General features: G+C 41.4%; 1 protein-coding gene across 2 annotated transcripts in view; it reads left to right on the top strand.

The window, feature by feature from the left end:
* ncoa1 (nuclear receptor coactivator 1) overlaps positions 1–15,967 on the top strand; it is a 65,227-nt gene extending 49,260 nt beyond the window's left edge. Inside the window, exons 9-22 of one of the 2 annotated variants that reach the window (XM_031321745.2) lie at positions 330–470; positions 1,097–1,244; positions 1,338–2,313; positions 2,623–2,862; positions 4,104–4,473; positions 4,952–5,131; positions 6,108–6,222; positions 6,520–6,688; positions 7,523–7,843; positions 8,488–8,589; positions 9,644–10,082; positions 10,492–10,660; positions 11,931–12,120; positions 13,123–15,967. In XM_031321745.2, the coding sequence (XP_031177605.1) occupies positions 330–470; positions 1,097–1,244; positions 1,338–2,313; positions 2,623–2,862; positions 4,104–4,473; positions 4,952–5,131; positions 6,108–6,222; positions 6,520–6,688; positions 7,523–7,843; positions 8,488–8,589; positions 9,644–10,082; positions 10,492–10,660; positions 11,931–12,120; positions 13,123–13,302 (3,740 nt within the window). In that variant the 3' untranslated portion in view covers positions 13,303–15,967. Of the gene's footprint in view, positions 1–329; positions 471–1,096; positions 1,245–1,337; positions 2,314–2,622; positions 2,863–4,103; positions 4,474–4,951; positions 5,132–6,107; positions 6,223–6,519; positions 6,689–7,522; positions 7,844–8,487; positions 8,590–9,640; positions 10,083–10,491; positions 10,661–11,930; positions 12,121–13,122 lie in introns of both variants that reach the window. The other variant, XM_031321743.2, reaches the window with a different exon arrangement.
* The last annotated feature ends 8,349 nt before the right edge of the window (positions 15,968–24,316 follow it).

Below are 24,316 nucleotides of genomic sequence, written 5' to 3'. Positions count from 1 at the left end.
CAGATACTCTTATCATACTTTAAAGCTTTCTTTTATAATGTTATATCAATAATATGTATTTATGTCCAGTGAAAAGTCGTAAAAGAATTTAGTTAGAGAAACAAAAATGCTGGCCTTAAGAGCATTTTAGGAAAAGTTCCAACTCAAAAAACAACTTTTTTCGTGTATGGAGGCTACTGCAGATGTTGAAATCTGACTGTGTGTGTGTGTGTGTGTGTGTGTGTGTGTGTGTGTGTGTGTGTGTGTGTGTGTGTGTGTGTGTGTGTGTGTGTGTGTGTGTGTGTGTGTGTGTGTGTGTGTGTGTGTGTGTGTGTGGTGCTCTCCTCCAGGGAAGATCATCTCCATAGAAACTAGTGCTTTGCGGGCGACAGGCCGGCCTGGCTGGGAGGACCTGGTCAGGAAGTGTATCTACGCTTTCTTTCAGCCGCAGGGCAAAGAGCCCTCCCACGCCAAGAAGCTGCTGCATGAGGGTGAGTAGCCGCGATTGATTGTTCAACTTCCAGAAATCATTGATATACTCTCGGCCAGCTGCGTAAATACTTTTCAATCAAAATGAGAATAACGATACAAAAATGATCATTCCCTCCAATATCGTGAATTATATCGCAATCGCAATATCAGTCAAAATAATCCCAATTAGATATTTTCGTATTTTCGTGCAGCCCTGCATTAAATAGATCGAATTGCATACTACATTTCAATAACTTTTCATATGCGCAGGAGATGTGTAAACATTGTAAAGACAAGCAGAAGAAAGGGGATCATAATTGATAGAGACAGACAAAAATACATTTGCCAGTGATTATCTTAACTGCATATTACTCCAGTGATGAAGTTCAGTTAAAAAATCTTTAGAGTAATATGCAAAATAATCGTTGGATTAATCGATGACAAAAGTGTGGTAGAGCCGTAGAGAAGCATCGAAGGACTATCTTCTTTTCCCGACACATTTGTTTGTCTCTCTGTATTGCTGGAAATGGTCTGAACCCTGTGTTTGCCTCTTTTTTCTTGCGCTGTGTGTGTGTGGGTGTGTGGGTGTGTGGGTGTGTGGGTGTGGTTGTGTGTGTGTGTGTGTGTGTGTTGGTATCCCCATCAGTGATGACTCATGGCACCGCTATCAGCCCGTTGTACCATTTCGCGTTAAGTGACGGCACCCCGCTCAGCGCTCAAACCCGCTGCAAGTTCTGCTGCCCCCCCAACCCTGACGTACAGCCCTTCATTATGGGCATTCACACTATTGACAGGTACGATCATTCCAAACTTTCTGCTCGGCCACATGGTCTGCTCAGGTTTCAGTCATCTTTTTTGGGTTTTTTTTCCTCCTTTTTTTCCTCCAGGGAACACAACACTTCTAGCTCTCAGGAAAACACTAACCCCAGCCTTCCGACCCTTGGCAGCCTTGCCCAAACTCCCTCCCGCTCGCCTTCCCTTCCTCCCAGCAGCAACTGGACCCAAGGCCTCGCCACCTCGGGCCTTCACCCCAACAACACCAACACCTCCCCCCACGGACATAATCCAGCCACACCCACAGGCTACCTGACGCCTAATCGGACCTTTCCCCAGCAGGTCAACAGCCCCTCTCCTTTGAGCAGCCCACTCACAGCCACCCCTACCTCTTTTATGTCACCCAGGATGCCACGGGCCAGTCCTGGGTTAGGGGGAAGCCCTCGGGTACCGGGGAACCCCTTCTCTCCTTCCACACCAGGCCTCCATTCCCCAGCAGGGGAGCTGAGTAGTGGAGGCAGCCTCAGCAGGCAGCAGTCTGGCGGCGATGGTAGTAGCGGCGCCAGCGGTGGGTCAACGGGGTCCTTCTCCCTGTCCTCTCCTGTCCTACAGAGACAAGCCAGTACACCCACCGGCTCCTCCACTCGGCCTCCATCTGCTAAACCGCCAGAGGGAGGAGAAGGACGGGGAGAGGACTCTGTTAAAGCCCCCCTTCCTTCTGCCTCACAGCTGGGTAACCCAAGACTCAATCAGCTCCTGGATAGCAATGGGACGGGAGTTGAATCCAACAACAACAGAATCCACTGCACCTCATCACCTCTTCCACCAAACCCTCCTCCTGTCCCTCAGTGCCCTGCCTCTCACAGCACCCTAACGGAACGGCATAAGATCCTGCACCGGCTGCTCCAGGACACCAGTCCCAACGACGGCTCCACCACCACCACCGAGGAAGGACTAAACAAACAAGATGTTGAGGTCAAGAGGGAGCTGCCTGCCAGTCCAGTTCTTAACGCGTCACCTCCCAAGTCCAGCTCCAGAGAGCCACAGGACCATCAACTACTCCGTTTTCTCCTGGACACAGACGAAAAGGTGACCATTAAACAGGCCCTTTACATGCCTTTAGTTTTTGATGCATTTCATTTGTATTTAGCACTCGTTACTTTCTTTTATTATTAAGAAATCCACAAATGTATCAATGTTTATTTGAGTTTTTTTTTTTTTAATTATGAAAATGTTTTCATGGCACAAAACTTGACCTTGATCAATGTGAATCATTATGTACATCTCTACTAAATAATACACAAGCATTGAAATCCGCACTGTAAACTCCGTATTATTTGTTCTCTTGAGCCAAGACGCCATGGAAAATACTAATGGAAATGTAATTTGTTTTTAAAGGACTTGGGGGACCTTCCACCTCCATCTGCTCTCACCCTGCAGACGGTTAGGGTAAAAGTGGAGAAGAGAGCCAGCGTGGAGGGAGCAGCCTGTACAGGCTCTACCGTTGCAGCAGGAGGTGCATCCAAACCTGCAGGAGTTTGCAGCAGCTCGGCTTGCATCAGCCCCAAATCAAGCCCCGTCGGAGAGAACTGCAGGGACAGCCGCAGGGACAGCCGCAGGGACAGCCGAGACTCCACGGTACAGTTGCTGTCAATGTAGTGGTGATCTGTAATAACTCAAACTAGTCCTAGTATTTGAACAATTATCCTGGTACAATAAGCTTGTGTTTGCAATAATCATTTAGACAAGGCTAATTGTACAGTAAACATAACTAATCAGCACACAAACTATTACTTCCTACCTGCTATTCAGTCTTATTTGTGATGGTGTAAAAAAAAAAAAAAACTGAGAGAGCGATGGCTTCTATCCACGAACCATCAAACTCTCCAGCCAATCGGATTGTTTTGATAGTACAACCCAGCACACACCCATAACAAAGACCCCTGTGGGGAAATCAAAAAACTGTTGATAATCGCTTAACTTCAGCTGCAGTTGTTCTGAACGACGGATGATTCAAGGCTTTTAAGAAACCGCCTGGCAGGGTTTTCCCTGCCGTTATACGTCCTATAGGCACGGCAAGGGTGCTGGAACTTATTGATACAGTGTTCACGTCCTGCAAAAGCAGTACAACATTTTGGGCCGTTACCTATAATTGTAATAATAATGGTCCAAAATGATGTGAAATTTCATAGTTTTAAGTCCAAAACCTTCACATTTTGTTGAAGTTACCCTCCACAAACATGAAAAAGCCTAATATTTAGCCCTCTGTTCGGTGCTAATGAGGTAGAATGATTGCTTCTTGCAAGTTCAACCAGTTAAACGCACAAAAAAACAATTTGATAAATGAGAGTGGTTTATGATCAGGGTGCGGTGGAATTTTGTGCGTGGCGTGAGTGCGGATGCTCCATATATTTTCCTTCGTTTTGGACCTCTGCCAATCACATGCCTGTTTAATGGCCTAATAATTTAAATGAGCGTCCTCCTTCAGGGCTGACACTGTTGCTTTCAAATGCACACCGGCGCTCTGTGAGAAAGAATACAATTAAGCACTGGAATTTTGCTCTATTGAGCTTTGCTCCAGCATTGGCAGTTTCCTTACAGCCATTGTAAATCACGTTGAATGTTTATTTTCTTGGACTTTGTCTCCATCGCAGGCTCAGCTACCAGCTGCAGCCTTTGAAGCTCACTGGCCTTTGACCTTTTGTCTCTCCCCATCTCTCTGTCACTGATCGGCTGCCCCCTCTTTTCTGCCGCCTGTTATTCTTAAATATATTACTCTTTCACACCATTAAACCGTTCATTCTTCCATTCTGTCTTTTTTCTCATCTCTATCCCTTTTTTCGTTTGTTTCTGCTGCGCTCTCCATTTCACGCCCTCAGAGCTCTGGTGGCCCTGTTGACATGGACCCTCTCACCCAGCTGCTGCCTGGCCTGAGAGGCCCGGGTGAGGTCAAACACGGCAGCGAGGATTCAACAACCCCTGGAGGGGGCCCCCAACTCCACTCTCCAGCCTCGCAGCCCCCAGCTCAGCTCCAGTCCTCCCTGCCTCAGCTCCAGTCCCCGCTTCCTCAGCTCCAGTCCCCCCTGTCCCAGCCGCAGTCCCTTTCCCAGTTGCAATCGCCGTCACCCAAGCTCCACTCCCCTTCCCCCCAGCTCAAACTACAGTCACCCACTCAGCTCCAGCCCGGCGAGGCCGGCACTCCCCGCAACGTCAATGTGAAGAGAGAGCCTCCCGCCACTCCGAACAGAGGTATAGTTTCAACCTAGCGGGGGGGGATGTATATATGTAAATCAGACTGCTGAGTGTTTGTAAAAAAAACAACATATTTTTATTTTTTTAGTGTCTGTAATGAACAATTTTCATGTAAAAAAAAAAGGATCTAAAAAATTAGTTTTTCTTAAATAATTCTTTTATTATTATTATTATTATTACTATTATTATTATTATTATTATCAGTGGTAGTATCCAGTATAGTAGTGTGATCCAGAGGTCTCTCTATTTATTTAATTATTCATTCATTTATTTATTCACTTACACATTGTTAGTCTGTGTGCCCCCTGGTGGCTTTTGGGAGGCATTGCAGCATCACCAGACCGCACATGGAACCAGGAAAGTTTAACACTGAAGTCTAACAGTCTTGAGTCTGTGTATCAATATTAAAACGGTAAAGGTTTGTGCATTAGGTTGTTTTTAAATGAGTTTCTATGCGCTCGTGTTTGTTTCCCAGGACTCGCTGATGGCGGCCCGACCTCCGGCTGCAGCCTCCAGAGTCAGTCATCCTTTGATTTCTGCAGTCCCCCCACTCCAAACCAGACACAGAACCAGGGACAGGGAGACATCTTCCAGACCCCCCAGGACAGCAGCCCCTTTCCAGAGGCAGACATTAACCCATTCAGTTCAAGCACTGGTATGCTAGAAAACATAATACACACACCTTAATGGTTGCAGTTAGTCATTGAAAATGTGCTTAAGATGTCCCAGTAAAATGATCTCATGACGACCGTGGGAACCCTGTTTTGTGGTAACTCGACACAAAATCTTCTGTAGCAGTAAAGCATTGTTGAGCTGACCTCTATAGGTTAAAAGTTTCAATGCTCTTACATAAATGACCATACTCAATATCACTATTGGGTGTGGTGAGACTGTATTTTGTTACATGTATGAGCTCAAAAGTGATATAGCTTTGCAGTATGCTGTAGAATAGAGCAGCACAATGCTGCATCAATGAATTGAGGTACAAAATCGGCATCAAAAGATTTTGAGATTATGTTAAATTTTTGTTTAAATATAGTCAGTGGTGGAAGTATTTCGATCCTTTACTTAAGTGAAAGTACTAATACCATACTGTAAAAAATATTATGTTACAAGTAAAAGTCCTGCATTGAAAATATTTCCTAAGTAAAAGTATGTAATGAAAATGTACTTAATGTATTAAAAGTAAAAGTACTCAATCCCGAAAGATCTGTTTTAACTTTAAAGTCGTCTAATCATTTCAGCTTCACTTGTAGGCCTGTACATTGTTGGGTAGTTTAATTTCTAATAAAACATCGTATTTTATAAACTACATGTGTTTTGTGTGCAAAAATCTTAATTTGCAAAGTAACTAGTAACTAAAGCTGTCAGATAAATGTAGTGGAGTAAAAGTAGAAAGTAGCATGAAAAGAAAAGACTCAAGTAAAGTACCTCAAATTTGTACTTAAGTACAGTACTTGAGTAAATGTACTTAGTTACATTACACCACTGAATATAGCAAAGTGTGCATACTGTGCATGACTTTAATTATATTGTTGAATCAAATTAGTTTGAGTCCAAATTCAGTGTCAATGTATTTATTTTTCTTCAGTGTTAATTGTAATAAAACGGTGTTAAAATGTGTTTTGAAGGCCTATCTAAGATGGATGTGGGAGACTCCCAGTTTCAGCCTCTGGCTCTGTCTGACACCTTGTCCTTTGATGGTCTTGGAACACCTTTACAAGCTCCCTTGGCATCACCGCAAGAGTAAGCATTACTGTACTCTCAATACTAGGGCTGGGTACCGAATTCAATACATTTTAGGCACCGACCGAATTGCCTCTAAAGTATTGAGTATCGGAAAAATGCCTCGTCATCCGTCAATACTCAATTTCAATATCTAAGGAGTAAATCTCATCATCTCATCTCCAAGATCTAATAATGCTGCTGATTGGCTGATTGTCATTTAACTATCATTGTTCTACTCTCAAGTTGTAGGATAATACCCCCTGACACTCCAGTGTGTTGCAGATGATAATGTGCAGCGTTTCTCTGTGTGAGCAGGCAGTGTGTGCCATGTTCGCTGGATGAAGTGCTGGGCCCTCCGACCACACCCGAGGGCCGGAACGATGAGAAAGCTCTGTTAGAGCAGCTCGTCTCTTTCCTCAGTGGGACTGATGAGAGTGAACTGGCCGAGCTGGATAAGGCTCTGGGTATTGACAAACTGGTGCAGGTAAGTGTGTGATTAAAAGATTGGGTAACACTTTACTTGAAGGTATCTACACAAGAGTGACATGACACTGTCATTAACGTGTCATAAACATTATAAACAAGTCATAAACGTGTATGACATAACGCTTCTGTCAGACAGTGTCATTCGGTTTTTGTCATGTCAAGTTAGGGTTAGGGTTCATGAGTCATGACAGTGTCATGTGTTCATGACAGTGTCATGTCACTCTTATGTAGATACCTTCAAGTAAAGTGTTACCAAAGATTGTAATACTTAAGAGAGCTGGGCAGCAGATGTGCACAATGTATAAAGAGTGTAGTGAGCAGTTAGGAAAGGCTCTACATATTTAATTTTAAGCATCGGTGAATCATCATTAAGCTGCATTTGGCAAAAGCCCTGCTGGACTGCTTTCAAGTAAAACAGGAGGTGATTTTACACAGCTTGACTCCAGTTCTGCTGTTCTAACCACATATTTCCAACTTTATCTTAGCCTCAGAATATAACCTGTTTAGAATTCAAGATTCAAAATTCCTTATTAATCCCACAACGGGGAAATGTTACAGCAGCAAGGGATAGGGCAAAAAAGATAAACAAATAAATATAAGTAAAGAGAAGAAATAGTTAACATAGTTAACAGTATGGAATGTGTATGTCACTGGCTCTTCGGCTTCATTTTGTTTATTGTAACAAACAGAGAGACAGCCAGGGAAGGAGAGGGCAGTCAGACAGTCTGTACGTCACATTTAAATGGAAGCAACATAATTCCAAAAAAAAAAATGTATAAAAAAGAAACACCTCATTAATATCGCTATCCTATTTTTGTCTGCCTCTTCCCAGGGCGGCTGTTTTGAACCTTTGCCCCAAAACTTCCTAACCCAGCAGCCCACTGCCACGCCAGGTTCCATGGACCCTAAACTTCCCACCTACCTTTCCCAGTTTACACCAGCTCCACAAGCTCAGTTTCCTCCAGAGCTGGCCACGGTGGTGGGGACACAGGGTCTTGGGTTTGGAGCCCCCCGGGGGGCTTTCCCCGGCGGGACGACGGGCATCGGGCTGAGGCCAGGCATGACGCGACCACAGGGGATTGGCCCTCAGATCAGGCTGCCACCCAACCAACTGCGCCTGCAGCTGCAGCAGAGGCTGCAGGGCCCACAGCAGGTGAGGACACAGAGGTGGTGGTTTTTCTTTATTATTGTATTTCATTTCAGACTATATTCCATTTGGGCAGTAAGATGTTGCTGGATGTGATGCCTTTACAACATCACTGTCAGGGTGAACTATTTCTGTAAAGTGTACAGTCACAAGTGTGCAGTGAGACATATTTCTTATTAGTTGTAATTTATTCACACTATTCAAGGGCTGCTATTACAACAGCAATCTACAATTCATCAACGAGTGAAAGAAAGTAACACCTTTGAGTTATTTTCACACTTTATGTGCTCTCAGTGCTTTCATATACCATCCACACTTTACTCCTTGCTCCTGACTATCAAAGACAAGCGTTTCAAAGGTGTAATTAATAGAACAAAGTATTTACTTGTAACTTTCTGTGTCCGTATCCTAACAAATCTTCTGATTTCAGATTCTAAATTTTAGTTGAAAACCTCTTAACAGAACTCACCCCTTTCTTCTCCTTCATCGTCACTAATATTCAACTCATCTCCCTCGCTGTCTTCTTTTCTGTCTCCAATAATGATGATCTGGTTTATTTCTTCTTTCTTAATAAATCCTGCCCTACCTTCACTCTATTATCATGTCTGACCTCTGCTTATTTTGTCTCTTTCTTTGCCTCTCTGTCTCAGCTCCAGAACAGGATGGCGGGCATGAATGCGTTTCCTGGAGGCGCCCAGCATGTGAACATAGGGATTCGTCAAGGGGTTCAACAACCTCAAATGCCCTCACAGGTGAGTCACGGTGGCAGCAACTGAAGCTTGGCTCAGTTGCTCTGCTGTTTGCCCACAGAGGCGGAAAGACTACCAAAATGATTTGTTTACGTACATTTCATTGGCTTGCTGTTTTGTTTTTTTACAGGCTGCAATTTTGATTTTGATTTTGAAGTTTTGGTTCACCGCTGTCATTTGTGTCAATTCCAGCAGCAGCATGTAGCTGTTTTCAGCAAAAGAAAAAAGCTTTAAGTAAGCGACTAGCTGATGAACTAAGTGGAGCATTTAGTAGCTAAGGCCGATATTTCCCTGAGGAGTCATAAGGGCCTAAAAACAGAGCTAAGAGAGTAAATATTTATGACTTCATATTCATCGGGTGGCCAGAAACCATCTCCAAATGAATGCTGATTGCTGCTCCGGATCTACTGGATGTGCAGTGATTTTTTTTTTTTTGCTAACAGTTCACCCTATCAACTCGAAAGATAAAAAGAAAATATAATATTGAAAAGATTTCAATGTTGCGTTTACATCTTGTTGCGCTGGCCCAAGTAGCCAAAAAGCAGTTAATGCAGTTTCAGTTAGAAGGAGAAAATGGCTCAATTTAAAGGCAGTAAGCAACTAAGTTAGCGTTGTAGTTTTTGTACTGTAAATATGCAACCTCAAATAACCTAGTTTTTTTGTATCATTAGATCAATTAAATTATTAAAGATATATGTTTGCATGCATTGCATTACTTTCTTGTTACATCTTTCCTCTTTAACGCTGTTGCCAAATTGGTGTTACATTGGTGTTGGCTTTAAGGCAGTTAAATTTAAATGTGGCTCTCTGAAACATGTACATTAAAGGTATAGTAAGTGATGTTAATCCAATACACATTGGGGGCAGCACGTGAATGTGCCGGCCGGCCAGTAGTTATCTGTCCGTGAATCTGGGGGGCGGAGCTTCTGAAGGGGGGGTTGTATTTGTTTGGCTGTTGAGTTCAAATATCAATCTTTGTGCAGTATTGCTTACTATACCTTTAACTTAAATATTTGCTCTGTAACATGCTCTTTTTTTACATCATATCTCTCAGCAGCCTCCGCTGAATGCCCAGATGCTGGCCCAGCGACAAAGGGAACTCTTCAGCATCCAGCACCGCCAGCGCCAGCTTTTCCAGCAGAAAGTCATGCTGATGAGACAGAACATGGCAGGGGCCCCGACCGGAACTGTAGGGCCTATCGGAACTGCCAGGGTCCCAAAAGGTCCCACAACAACGCCTCAACAACAGCAGCAGCAGCAGCAGCAACCACAGCCGCAGCAGTTCAACTTTCCACAAGGGTACCCTCCGTTGACGGGAAAATCCCCTACCTCACCAAGTCAATTCGGCCCCATGAGCGGGAGCCCTCTGGACAACAAACTGCCCGGCAGAGTTCCCCTGAATAACCAGGCGCTGATAGGCAGCGTGCAGGGCCAGTTCAGCAGCACCGTGAACTCCTCATTGCAGCAGGGCCTGTTTCAGCAGTTTGGAGGGACTGGTGCGTTTAAGCAAACTGGCTCCACCACAGACTGAGAATTCATTTTCATATCAAATGAATGTGTTTGTTTTAACACTCTTTATTGTAGATAATTATACTTTAATTTTACAACATTATAATATGAATTCACCCACTATTCGGTTATTGATCAGTACTCACAGTTGTGAAGACCACCTGTGGTGGGGTTCATCTTTTGACTTTGTTGTGTATATAAGATCAATATAAAACTAGAACATTGTAAGAAGTTCTCCTGCAATGACCATTTAGCAACAAAGATAGAGAGAAGTTTTACTAAAAACAAGCCCAAATAGCCAGTTGTGTCTCATCATAATCCTGCATTGCACCTTTTGTCATAATTTGCTAAAAAACAAGTTAATTGTTTGACTTTTCTACTTTTCGTCTTTTAAAGCTATCGCCCAGCAAGACCCAGCTTTCCCGTCTGAGATGAGCCCGACCAGCCCGTTGTTGTCACCTCAAAGCTCCACCTCCCAGAGTCCTCTGCTTCAGCAGGCCCCGCCCCCTGGCTACCAGTCACCAGAAATGAAGAGCTGGCAACAGACAGGCATGGGCAGCAACAGGTTAGGAAGAGTACAGTATTAGTTTTTGTTTTGTTTTAGTGTTGACTTTTGAATTTCAGTGCGTTTGCTAGTTTTAATTTAGTTTCAGTTTTTCAGAAAGGTTTGGTTTTAGTTTTTATATATTTAGTTTTACAGTAGTAGTTTGTTTTTGTTAGGGCCAGGCATAATGTCTCAGAAGTATTTAGCTACATATACATACAAAATACATGGTTGGAGAATAGCCATGATCTTTGATTTTTAATCTTTGCGCTACTTCAGTGTCCAGATGTAAAGCAATTACGGCGCAGCGCCATCTCATGTCAAGTCCGTTCAATTTCTGTCTTTCAATGTAATGAGTGTTGATGGAAATCCATGCTGTCTCTCTTTATCCAGTGGTGCTATATTATTGCTAAAAAAAACTAAAATGATTTATGTTCATTTTTATTTATTTTTATTATTTATTTATTTTTAACCTGGCAATTAGTTTCAGTTTAGTTTTAGTTTTTCTGTTGTTTTAGTTTACTATAATAACCCATTTTGTAACGCTTATGCAAATATTACATTAAGTAAGAAAAAAAAAATCACTTGTTGTGAGTTTATTAAATGATTATGATTGTTAAAATGACACACTTTCACATGTCCTCATGTTAGGACTGAATGCTTTGGGGATTTGCTACGCAAATGAAGAAAAAAAAAGTTTAGCTATAGTTCAATATTCACTGTGTAACAGATACAACATTTCATGGAGCATTATAACATAAGACACCATCATGCTCTTTATTCTTGTGCAAGGATGAGAACATGGATATGAATTGCCAGCAATAAGTGTTATTCTTTCACTAAGCATGGAACATTGAACAATCAAACACAGAACATTTATCACAAAAGTTATAATAATACAAAAACAATTCTAATAAAAAATATCAGTGCTTTACTGTAAACAGACATTTCTGATACGCCTCAGTTTAATAGCAGCATCTACATTTTGCACCGTCTACCACCATGTTAAATAAAGGAATACAAAATAAATGAAAAACCCACTGAAAATAGGACATTTTTGTAAACAATCTGTGATATGTAACATTATTCCAGCATCTATCTTAAACAATTATCAGTAAATATTATTATAAAAAGAGAAAGAGGATGTTACACCAAACATTCAATTAATCGTGGTGTCCACGATTAGCCAATTGCGTTCTTTCAAATCTCAATTTCCATTTATAAAAAGCGATTAATGGTTCCGCCCTACCTCATGTGTAATATGCCGTCTTCTTGTGTCTGTTTCCTGCAGCCTGTTCAGTCAGTCAGGACAGAGTGCAGGGCCGGCTTTTGGCCAGCAGGGGGTTTACAACAACATGAGCATCACCGTCGCCATGGCCGGGGGCTCGGCTAGTGTCGGCTCATTACCTCACATGGGGCAGCCGGTTGGCATGAGCAACAGTAACCTCAGTAACGTCGGTTCAGTGTGCAGCGACCAGCAGGTTAGTGACTGTGAAGCTCCAGGACTTTGATTGTCTTAATGGGTTGCTGTCTGGTGTTTTCTGTCCATCATCCACTTAACCCTTCAATCCACCAGACTTTGAGGTGCATTTATCTGTTTTATTGGAAATGACATCATCGTGGCGGCATCTGTTGCTTGTTTAGTAAAGACAATTGTGTGTAATGTGGGGTGTGTTACACACTTTAGATTGTTGTGACTTCTCTGTTTTTGTCAAGTTAATACAGGATTTTATTTATGTGCAATATGATAGCACAAATTGGATTTTATGTCACTAAAACCTTCTTTTTTTTTTGCTGTCCATACTGTCACTACCTTATGTAATTGTGAAGGACTGGCTGGTTTTTAGCAGATTTGTTTCTTTAAATTTGATAGCGAAAGTAGTCTATTTGTTGTTACAAGTTTAGTTTTTGAAACAAAGGTAACCAGTACATCAGCATGGCCTATATTATTGGCATATGACAAATATATTTGTATATCTAGTAGTAAATTGCAGTACAGAAATTCAGATAAATATACTTTAATTATACAACATTATAATATGAATTCACCCACTATTCGGTTATTGATTGAGCACTCACAGTTGTGAAGACCACCAGTGGTGGGGTTCATCTTTTGACTTTGTTGTGTATATAAGATCAATATAAAACTAGAACATTTTAAGAAGTTCTCCTGCAATGACCATTTAGCAACAAAGATAGAGAGTTTTACTAATAACAAGCCCAAATATTTGTTGTTACAAGTTTAGTTTTTGAAACCTGCAAATACCCAGTCTCCAATAAAACAAAGGTAACCAATACATCAGCATGGCCTATATTATTGGCATATGACAGATATATTAGTATATCTAGTAGTAAAATGCAGTACATGAATTATAGACTTGAATATATGTTTGAGGTAAAAAAAAAAATAAAAAAAAAAAACAGCATTACATAGTTGGTTCACCAGAAAGCACTCACTCTCGTTGTTGCTTCTGTTTCCGCAGGTGCAGCAGGTTCAGGTGTTCGCGGACGTGCAGTGCACAGTGAACGTGGTTGGCAGCGACTCCTACCTGAACCAGGGCTCCATCGGAGCCACGGCCTCCCAGAAGGGCCCCGGAGCGCAGGGCTCCCAGAACAACCAGGCCCAGCAGAAGAGCCTCCTCCAGCAGCTGCTCACCGAGTGACAACTCTCGCAACTCCCCTTCAGCTCTCCTACTCCCTCTACTTCTCACTTCTACGCCTCCTCCTCGGAGGTCGGTGCACCGGACCCATTGCTGTCTCTGTCTCACCTTTTGGATGGAAGGATGGATGTTTGGACGACCGCGGAGTAGGCTCAGAGAGGTCCGGCTGTCGGTGGAGCTACACAGCCTGACCACTTCTGTGCGCGCGGGGATTCCAGGGGGCTGGTTGTTTTAGACGCCCAGTACTTTTAAGAAAAGACTCAAGTCAGAAGGAGCAGCAGTGTATTTAAACCTGCCTGTCTAATCTGTCTGACAACCTGTCTGTCTGCCTCAGCCTATTAAAGGCAGTGTTGTCTTGCTGCTCATTCCTTGGTGACCTACTTCCTGCTTCCTGACCCAAGAAAAAACAGCTGCGACATCATTGTAGATTTGCCAAGTTGTCGTCACTGTCAAATCAGGGCCGGCCTCTCTTTTGTTTCCTCCGTTTTGTTTTTGTGATGGGGACGGTTTCTGTCAGGCCGTCGCAGCAGCAGTGCATCTTGGGAGCATGAGTTGCAGCTTACAGCTGAGCTCATCATTTTAAGTGTGGGAGTATCCCACACAGCAGCACTTCTGGCTTTTTATTTTTGTTTTGTTTTTTTTTTGTTTTTTTTCTCTACCTGTCTCTCAGCGATGTGGGAATGTTAAGGTTTCAGACCTCTGTGGCATTGTGGGATAGAAGCTCAGTATCAGCTGGTTCTGTGACTGTCTCTCTCTATCAGCTACAGTGCCTGGTGGAAGTTTGAGTTTTTCCCAAGCTCTGCTTCTTCTTCTTCTTCTTCTTCTTCTTCTTCTTCTTCTTCTTCTTCTACATATTAATCTATTACGTTTTCGTTTTTTTTTTTTGGTTGAATTGTTTTGTTTAAAATCTTCTGCTCTCACCGTCATCATCATCATTATCATCATCATCTTCATGATCATCAGAACAACCTTTGACAACAGCCAGAATGGATTGGATGGATTGATTGATGGATGGATGGATGGATGGATGGATGGATGGGAGACAGACGGAATGCTGCTCAGTTTGGAACTTAATATGTCTTCTTTCTCCCCCAACCCCTTGAATTATTTAACTGTATGTCTGTCACATTTTACCCATCACCTCAGCAGCTGTGAATACAGAACCCTGTTGGGTTATTTCTCTCTCTCTCTCTCTCTCTCTCTCTCTCTCTCTCTCTCTCTCTGTGTATCTTTCGTGTTATCTCTTGGCCTATCAGTGTTGTTTGCCATGTGCACCATGCAGGCGCTTAGTATTGTACAGTAGAGAAGGACAAAGACTTGGGGATGAGCTCACTCTTCTCTTGTAACTGCTTTCCTTTAACAAACAAAAAAATAAGTGTAATTAATTGATTACTCAGAACAGCAAAACTATGTATAATGTGATTCGATCCAGGTCGGTTCGGTCCATTTTTAAAAATTGTAATAATGTCAGCTCATGGTTTTTTGAGATTACTCTTGGCATCATGATATTGTAACCCCCCTACATGTTGCAGTGGAGGAGGTTATTCCATCTTCTGAAATGTGAAAAGAAAATTTTCTGAAGCAATTGATCATGAAATATAGCTACGCTCCCTTCGGCATCCCATTCAGCGCTACAAGAAGCTACACTACTTTCCGAAGAAAAGAAAAAAACTGGGTTTGATTGCTTCGCTTTTCTCTTGTGGTAACCAGGGAACTAGTTCTCTTGCTTATATCCTCTTTTTTTTTATACTTTCAAGACAACTTTTCCGTAACCTTTGTATAAAAAAAACAAACAAGAAGAATAATACCTCAAACCGTGTTCTTTGCTGGGATGACGTGACCATTGGCGATGCTAACGGTACTGATCCGCATCGCCTTATGTGCCCGTTGTCGCAGCAAACAGCGATTTTGGGGTATTGTTCCTATATATTGACATTTAAGTAGAGGCTTTAGTAATAGAAGTTCCTAACAAAGATGTGATGGATAATTCATTTGAAGCTGTCATGAAATTGAATCAAAACAGGATGGGTTGAGTCACAAAAAAAAAAAAAAAAAAAATGTTCTTTTTATGTTTTCCTGCATATTTTTTTTTTTTATCAGCGTTCCTCTTTTTTTTTTTTTTTGGGATTCAACCCTCTTCTCCCTCCACCTTTCTCTGATGAAAACTTTGCTCCGCTGGGTAAACACACACACACAGTTTTCTGTTGACTACTGTTGCTAAGTCAGACACTTTCTCTCTCAGCGATGACAGACCTCTGTTAAATCAGAAAAAAAAGACGTGCACACTTTACCTGGAAGTTAGAAAAAAAGGAAAAACCCTGCCGAGACGTTGCCTCTAAATATTCTTTCCATGACTAAATTAATGTAAAGATAAAGTTATGATCTGGATATTGGGCGTAAGAAGTATCTGACACGCGATACCCAAAGGTTTGAAGTATAGGATGTTATAAGAACTGAAGTCCCACACATTTTGTGTCAGTCTCTTGAGCCCTTTTGTACACAGGAATTATGGAATTATTCGGGAATATGCTGTGATTTGTAACGACCACAAAGGTCTTCTTCTGTCAAATCTGCCACGTCTCTACTCCAGCACAATGTCAGACGTTCCCTGATTGGACTTATCCTTGTTCTTGGTTCATTGTTTCTCTTCTCTTTTTTTCTTTTTTTTTAAATCTTCCTTGTGTCATGGAAACTTGGAGACAGTGGTGGAATCTGTTGAGAGGTGTTTTTGGGGCGTTATTATGGAACCCACGCAACTTCTAGGTAAGACCTTACTCAAGGTAACAGAACCCGATTTGTTCAGGTCCTTTTCCCTGACTAGTCGGCTATCCTAACCTTAAAGTGACCATATTATGCTCATTTTCAGGTTCATAATTGTATTTTGAGGTTGTACCAGAATAGGTTTACATGGTTTAATTTTCAAAAAACACCATATTTTTGTTGTACTGCACATTGCTGCAGCTCCTCTTTTCACCCTGTGTTCAGGTCTCTGTTTTAGCTACAGAGTGAGACCTCTCACTGCTGTAACATCTTTGTTGGCAGTCGCACATGCGCAGTAGCTAGGTAAGATCAGTAGTACAAGGCAGGATTAGCTGGGAGACTTCTTCTAAATGAGGGCCCACTTCCAACTTTGCGTGGAATACCTGCAGAACAGGGACATGTAAGTAGTTCTTTTGTAGATTATGGTGAACTAGTGTGTGTTGTAGCAGTGTTTTGCCATTCAGAACGAGCTAGCATGCTAGCGTTAGCATGCTACAGTTAGCCACCTCGTTTCGGCTAGTGACGTAGAAAGCCGTACAGATTTTGACCAGCTCACCCGGAGACTGAAGGCAGGACACATTCAGAAACCCGTATCTCACTCAAAACAGCATGGATGTTTTTTTTTCTCCAAGTTTGTATGCGTGTGGAAGCACCAGAGACACAAAATAACACCCCAAATCCCAGAAAAAGTGATTTTTTCATAATATGGGCACTTTAACTACTCAAGGTCATTGCCTAACCCCAACTAATCGGGCTGTTTTGTGTGGCGGGACTTGCCTATAAGTTGCGTGGGATCCTTAATAACGCGTATTTGGGGGGGGGGGGGCGCGCAGCCCTCACATCCAGATATTAGGACCATTCATCACCCCTTCTGTAAATGCAATTACTTAACTCATCATTAACTCACATTAGGTCAACAACATTACAGTCGGATGCTACTTCAGTGGAATAGGGCTTTCCTGTGTACTGTGTTTTTAAATTATTATATTTTTTTTTTTTTACAGAGATACTTTACTGTATGCAACAGATATTGAGGGATAGTATGCAAGGTCAACATTCCACCCACCAACTCCTCCGATGTTGTCGATGTGAGAACCACTTTGTGCTCAGCTGGAAGGTGTGTATTTGGACACGTTCATGTGCAGATCCACGCACTGTTTATCCAAACAGAGGCCCAGGAGCAGTCGCCATCTTTAATCCTTATCTAAATGCAGGAAACTCTGCCCTCTGGACTCAAACAGATTCTGATTTACAGAGACTTTCTGAGATGTGTTTTTATTTTATGTTTTTCTATTTTTCTGTGTGTATATTTATTAGAAACCATCAGTAGAAAATCTTTTTATTACCTCATTGTTTTATCAGACAGTGCTTCTATCTGATAATCTTTCCTTTTGACCATGTTTTCACACTGTGAGCAGCCTGTTTGATCAGAATTTTTTTTTTTCCGGCTTTACCTGCTTAACGTTTAACCTTCTGGAAATGTTACATCGTTTTGATTCAACAATACAGGCTACCAAGCACTTAAGTTAACAAGAAACAAAGAGACAATATGTATTCTTTAAAGGTTAAGTGCTGCAGCCAACAATTCATATTATCGGTTAATCTGTTGGTTATTTCTGTAAAATATCTGAAAACTAGTTAAAAGAAAAGTCCACAGTTTCCCAGAGCCAAATTAAAATGATATAAAACGGAGAAAAGCATTAAATTCTCTGACTCCAGCTTCCCTGAGATAACCATCAGCTGATCATTTTTTAAGATTTGTGCTGCTCTTTCCTTTGACCTCCACGTCAACCTGCGGGTTTATGTATGTGTCTCAGATTCAAACTTCCCCTCTACCTCCAAACTGAGACTTTTCCATTTCTACACTTGGCACTGTGGACACCCCAAAAAAACAAAAACAGTAGCAGTAATGCAGTAGTAAACTTTTACCCTACCTGCAGTTTACTTTATACAAGTTAACCCCGTTTTAGACGCGGTTTCCATTTCACTTTTGGTCTCTGATGATGTTGCACTTGTACCTCCTTTTCAGGAGTAGGAGGCAGACTCCAAAAGCAAGGATAGAGTTAAAGGTGCTGTAGGTAGGATTGCGAAGATGCAGGATTTAGCCAAAAAATTTGAACATCAACAACTTCTCAGTCCCATTGTGCCTGAGCAGTGATTGACACGCAGTTAGACACCCCCACTGGCCCTGATTGGTGCATCTGAACAGGGAGCGGTGGATTTTTGCAAATCGCACTACAGGCTGTAGGTGGAGCCAGAGGAGCCAGGTTTCTTTTTTTAAATTACTTGCTTCATGTAGTCCTACTGGAACATAGGGTCAGTTTCAGCAAATATGACAGAAAGTTAATTTTCTAAGTCTTACCTACTGCACCTTTAAGGTTGAGAACTGCCACAAAGCCATCAATGCATTTAAGGGGTTAAAACTGCACTTAGATTCTTGTCCATTTTTTTTTTTTATTATTTTGCACTTACGAGGCAACGCTTGTTCACAAAGAAAGAGAAAGTCAGGGAACGAGGAAGCTCAGAAATTTGCAGTTGGATGTCGAGCTTCTTGAGCAACCAAAACCTCATCCATGTTGCCTTCTTATGTTTTCGAGAAAATGTCCGGATCATGTTACTCACAGTGTGAATTCACCAGACAGACACTCCTGCGCCACTGTTTGATCAATGTAAAACACTCAGAAGAGACCGAAGCTGCACAAAGTGGAAGAATGTATTATTATTAATTTTTTTTTGGGAAGGATTCTGGCAGTCTCAGCCTCCTCTTGTTCATCTGCTCGGATGATATCACACATACAGTATTGATACCCCTCCCCCCTTTCTCCTTTCTTTCACTTTTCTGCGTGGAGTAGGCATTCCTATGGAAACGGTTTCCTCTACAACTCTGTTAACTGCAGAAACAGCAGCTGTCAGCTTATCAAAAGATGCCAAATACAACCAGTGTACTTTTTTTTTTTTTTAATGAACCAGCCATTCAATGGAAAGCGACAGTCCCTCCTTCCTCACTACAATTAACAGGTACAAGGTTCTTTTATAACATTGGTTTCGAGATGATAACATTATGTATATAACAGAAAAATGTGAATATGTATTTGTTCAGAATCAACAAAAAAGTAGTGCTCCGAGTTTGTGGTAAAAAACAAAACGAAAAGAAAAAAAACTACTCGCCTCCGTCATGTTTTGATTTTATGTTTTGATTTTCTACTTTTTTATTTTTCTGACAATGTATGTATGTATATGACTATCAGTGAGTGCGTATGTTTGTGTGCAAGTGATTAATACTGTATATCTGGTGTTCTCTAAGATGGAAAAGTGGAAGATGTCCTGGTTTGATTCTTTTCTTCTTTTTACTCTTTAGACCCTGCACAGTACCTGTGGGTGTTTCAGATAACTATGCCAGAGAATGGTTTAGCGACTGCTGAATGTGATTTTACTGAGAGAGAAGCAGTGTGGACTGGCTTTTTGTACGGGTTAATTTAAAAAAAAAAAGGCCATATTATTTAATTTTCTCTGTCGTCAAAAGTTTAAGCAGATCTGGGAGAGTGGAGCCTTGGTTTTATGGAGAAGCATTGCCTGGTTGTTGTGTGTATATGAGTGGGCTGTTTCTTAGATTTTTCTTCTAACTGTCTGACTGATGTAGCCTTTTTCTTGTTGTTGCATTTGTCAATAGTAAATGACCAAAGCTTCAAGATGTTTGATGGATATCATATGCAAAAACCTCATCATCACTGGACAAGATACAATGTAGCGGCCCCCTTTTTTTTTATTCATTTGGATTTCTCACACGGCAACATTCTGCTGCTGTTTGATTTGCGTGTTCGTCTTTTTTGCTCGTTCACAATCTGTCCTTTTGAAGTGGCCCGGGTCACTTTGGAGACGTCTCAACTTTGCCAATGAGGTCTTTTTTGTGCCTGAAGTGCTATCACTCGTTTACAGGAAGAAAAGAAAACATTGCAACCGATAGCTATGCACCTTACTGATACAAGCATTTCCTAACGTTGACTTGGGTATGTAGAATTAACACTGGAGCAACACTAAATCATTCATTTCATAGGCAAAGAATTCATAGTTACTTTACACAAACGATTAAAAAAAAAAAAAAGCCCCTTCAGTTAGTCTAGTGAATTTAGTTGATATCTGATGACCTCTCCCGGCTTTGAATCTCTTTCTTGGAAAAAGAAAGGTTGTTTTTTTTTTCTCCATTAACTGAATACTTTATACCAAACTTAAGGTGCCTCGTGTATATACTTTCTGCGGTGAAGATTGCTCCTTTGCTGTTTAACAATAATAACCTTGTTAACCCAGGGTTTTTTTTTAAAACCTTTTTTCAACTTTATAAAAAAAAAAGTTTACTGTATTTTAAATGACTTTTTTACACACGTAGATTAATCAAATTATTCCAGGAATTTGCAAATACAATCTAATTTTGCACTTTATATCAGATTTACTTGGGAGTGAAAAGGCCATCAGAAACTGTCTCAATCAGATCAGTATTTGGAGATAGAATAAGTCCCCTGAATGTACCAACAAAATTAACGAATAGCTCAGGTTCTTTATGAAGAGCTTGACTGTAGTGGATACCCATTATCCAAACAACGACTAGAAATTGTACTCACTTGATCTTCTTTGTAATGTCTCTCTGTCTCTTTCTGTCTACACCAACTGATCCTCAGTATAAATACTATGCCAATCTTCTTCAGGTGACACCCCCCTCCCCTCCTCTCTGCGCTGTCAGCCGACGCCTGGCAAACTGTTAAAAAAACCTCCAGCTTGAACTCTCAGAACATTCCTGCTCACAACAGTTTCAAAAACCGTCAACATTTAGCTCTGTAGCTGCCGCCGCCGCTCGGCAGTCACTTTGCCGCAGCTTTGAACATGTTTTTCCTTAAACCAAGGTGGACACTTGCTTTTTGTTCGTAAAAGTCTGGCTGTGTGAGACTTAACCTCTGCTATCTAGCAACAATTGTGCACTGACATAAATGACAACACACTAACCGTGTTGCTTGTCTTCTCTGTTTTGCTTGTCTTGTCACACTTCTGTGCTGCCTAATGTGGAATATGTTGTGGTGTGCTTATGATACCAGAATCAGGCCAATGCATGGTGCAGATCGGGCAATTATTGGTGCAGGATTGGGCCAATATTTTGTACAGGATTGGGCAGATATTTGGTGTGAAATTTTGACAATATTTGGTGCAGGATTGAGCCAATATCTGGTGCGAAATTTGGACAATATCTGGTACAGGACTGTGTCAATATTTTGTGCAGGATTGGGCAAATATCTGGTGTGAAATTTTTACAATATTTGATGCAGGATTGGGCCAATATCTGGTACAGGACTGTGTCAATATTTTGTGCAGGATTGGGCAAATATATGGTGCGGAATTTGGCTGATGTAGGTAATTATGTTTGGTGTCATTGAAATTCATAGCAAAAACAATTGGCGCATGACTTCAATTCCATAAATTAAAGGATACAGTTTGATAAGCTTTTGTGTTTTTTTCTGAAGCGAGTCAAAAATATATAGCATTCTCACTTGTCATTGGTCCAAACTGGTATTTGTGCACCGCTAAGACTCTCCATAGTCCTTTAACTCCCACTCATTCCTGATGCAGGTGTTCAAAACTAACTACTCTATTTTAACAGCATCAGTTAAGTATTGTAAGTGCTGTCGTATTGGGGGTGAGGTGGATATGGTTCAGAGACTTTAAAAGAAGGCTTGTTATTAACTCACCAGTTTGTGTTGTTTTCTGGGGGCGGTAATGCTTTCTCTGGAGAATTTGAGAAAAAATGACCAAGGTTCCACTTTCTCCCTTGTACAAATTAATATAAATAAATATATATGTGTATATATATATATATATATATATATAAATATATATATTATACATTTTACTCATTTTTGTCCAGTTTTGTATATTACACTCATGTAAAGTTTGTTTTTAAAAGAGGCATCGGAGCAGCTATTACAAGACAATATGAGTGACAGTGTTCATCTGGGAGAATTTTATGCATGTTATATTTTCTCTTTTTCTCTCTCTGTCTCTTTTAAAAACCCCCAACCCCCTGTTCAGGTGTGCAACGTGAATATAAAGAAATCTACCTTTTCTTTGGAATGTTGTAGACAATCAGTCTCAGGCCGGGTCCAGTCCCTGCAGGGAGTGAGAGCCCTGTAGGCTGATAGACAAACAAACAACCTTTTTGTTTGACAATTTACAAAAACTCTTTATTTGCATCTACTGGAAGTCTAAATTTGGAGGTTTGCTCATTCATATGTTGGTGGCTGCTCAAGTTTACACACACACACACACACACACACTTCTCTACTACACTCAAAACACAAACACCTCGTGCATTTGATCCCTCTGCTTTTTTTTTTTTTGCTTTTTTTTTTCCAAGGTGAGGATGCCAACCTTGACAAAATGATGCTTTGACTAACAAATCTATAACATCTATGAATGTGGGAATGCAACACATTGCAATAAAGCACCATTTGAAATGCAGTATGTTGTCCCTGTATGTTCTTTATTAACCTGTTGACGTCAACAAGTTTGCTGATAACGGTGTTGTTTATTTTGGACTTTACGTGACTCACTGAATCAACTGTTTAAAGAGGAACTATTATGCTTTTCCGTATTTCCAGTCATATCTGTATTGGATTTCCATGTTAAACGTGGCCAAAACATTCAAATAATAAGGCAAACGTATTTCAGAGAATTCCCTGTGAGCTAAAACGTTTCCAAAGATTTCCAATTCTTCTGAATGCTCTGGTTTTTCTACTCTCTCTAACCCTCAATTTCCACCAACTGCAGAACGGCTGCGGATCCGCTCCGGAATGGCGGCGTAGTCGATATGTTTCCATTAAAGTCAATGTGTGTATTTTCACTGACTGCGGAACGGCTGCGTTCTGACTCCGTCCCAGCTCCGGCGATCCACAGCCCTCCGGAGCAGATACGCAGAGCTTCTATTTTTGACGGATGCCGGAGAGCTCCGCAGCAATTCAGCACAGGGTAGATTGTGCGGGACAGGAAGTCGAGCACAGAAACAAAATAAAACATCCGGTTAACTTTCAAAATAAAATACACCGTGCTCACGGCGGATCATATTTCCCTGCACTACACCTTGAAAACGTCATAATGGGCGGAGACAGGCCTGAAGTCAGCACAGAGTTGTTTCCCCTCCTCTGGTTGGAAACAAACTGATGACTGCAGCCGTTCCGCAACAAATCCGGATCTGGTGGGTATAGAAGGACGGCGGAGCACGGAGCCGACACGCAGCGCAGCCGATGGTCTTCTATGGTTGGTCATCTGCTCCAGGCAGGCAAGACTGGAGTGTTTTTTTTAACATTTAAAGCCTTTATCTGCGATTTGTGATGGTAGAAAGTGCTGCTATATTCTATTAGTGTCCACTGCTAACAACAGAAGCTGCGTGCTAACCATTGACTAAAATATTAACAGTCTATGGTGCTAACGCAAGACAGCTGTAATCTTGTCGGCCAATGTTGGTCATTTCTCCCCAATTTCTGGTCACATTACTGCTGGGAAATGTCCGGTGGTTTAGTATTTGGTTTAGAAGCCTTTATTGGTGATTTTTCAAAGTAGAAAGTCCTGCCATATACTCTGTTGCATTCAGTCTCAGGCTCCAGAGTGAAACAACACAGCGGAGAATCAGAGACTCGCTGACATGCACTGACCAGTCAGAGCAGACTGGGCTTTTTCAGGAGGGGGGGCTTAAAGAGACAGGCGCTCCTACAGAGCATCTCATACAGAGGGTGGCTACAGGTGCAGCAGCCATGGGCAGTATGACTAAAATAAAGTGTTTTTTTATACATTAAAGCATGTGAACATGTTCTAGTAGAATCACTAAATACAAGTATGAACCTGAAAATGCTATATAATAGGTGCACTTTAATGCAAAAGAAAGGATTACAGAGGGGAAAACGCCAAAGCTTAGTCTAGATCCTTAATAACGTAGTTATAACCTGAGGTATTACAGTTTTAATTATAAGATTACAAGACGGAACAAGTCGATTTAAGTGAAACTGATTTCCAGAATAAAGTCTTAACATTTTGAGAGCCAAAAAGCAGAAATATGAAAATGTGTTGAATGTCTTTGTCCAGAAAAAGCTGGAGTGGTGGAAAGTAACAAAGTACATTTACACAAATATTGTACTGAAGTACAATTTTGAGGTACCATGTAATGAATTCTATAGCATTTTGACACAAAACTTGAAATTTATTTTGCATTATTCAACTCTTC

Source organism: Sander lucioperca, chromosome 19, assembly GCF_008315115.2.
Source record: "Sander lucioperca isolate FBNREF2018 chromosome 19, SLUC_FBN_1.2, whole genome shotgun sequence".
Classification (NCBI taxonomy): Eukaryota; Metazoa; Chordata; class Actinopteri; order Perciformes; family Percidae; genus Sander; species Sander lucioperca.
The sequence above is the reverse complement of the archived record's forward strand: the minus strand, read 5'-3'. Positions and strand labels throughout refer to the sequence as shown.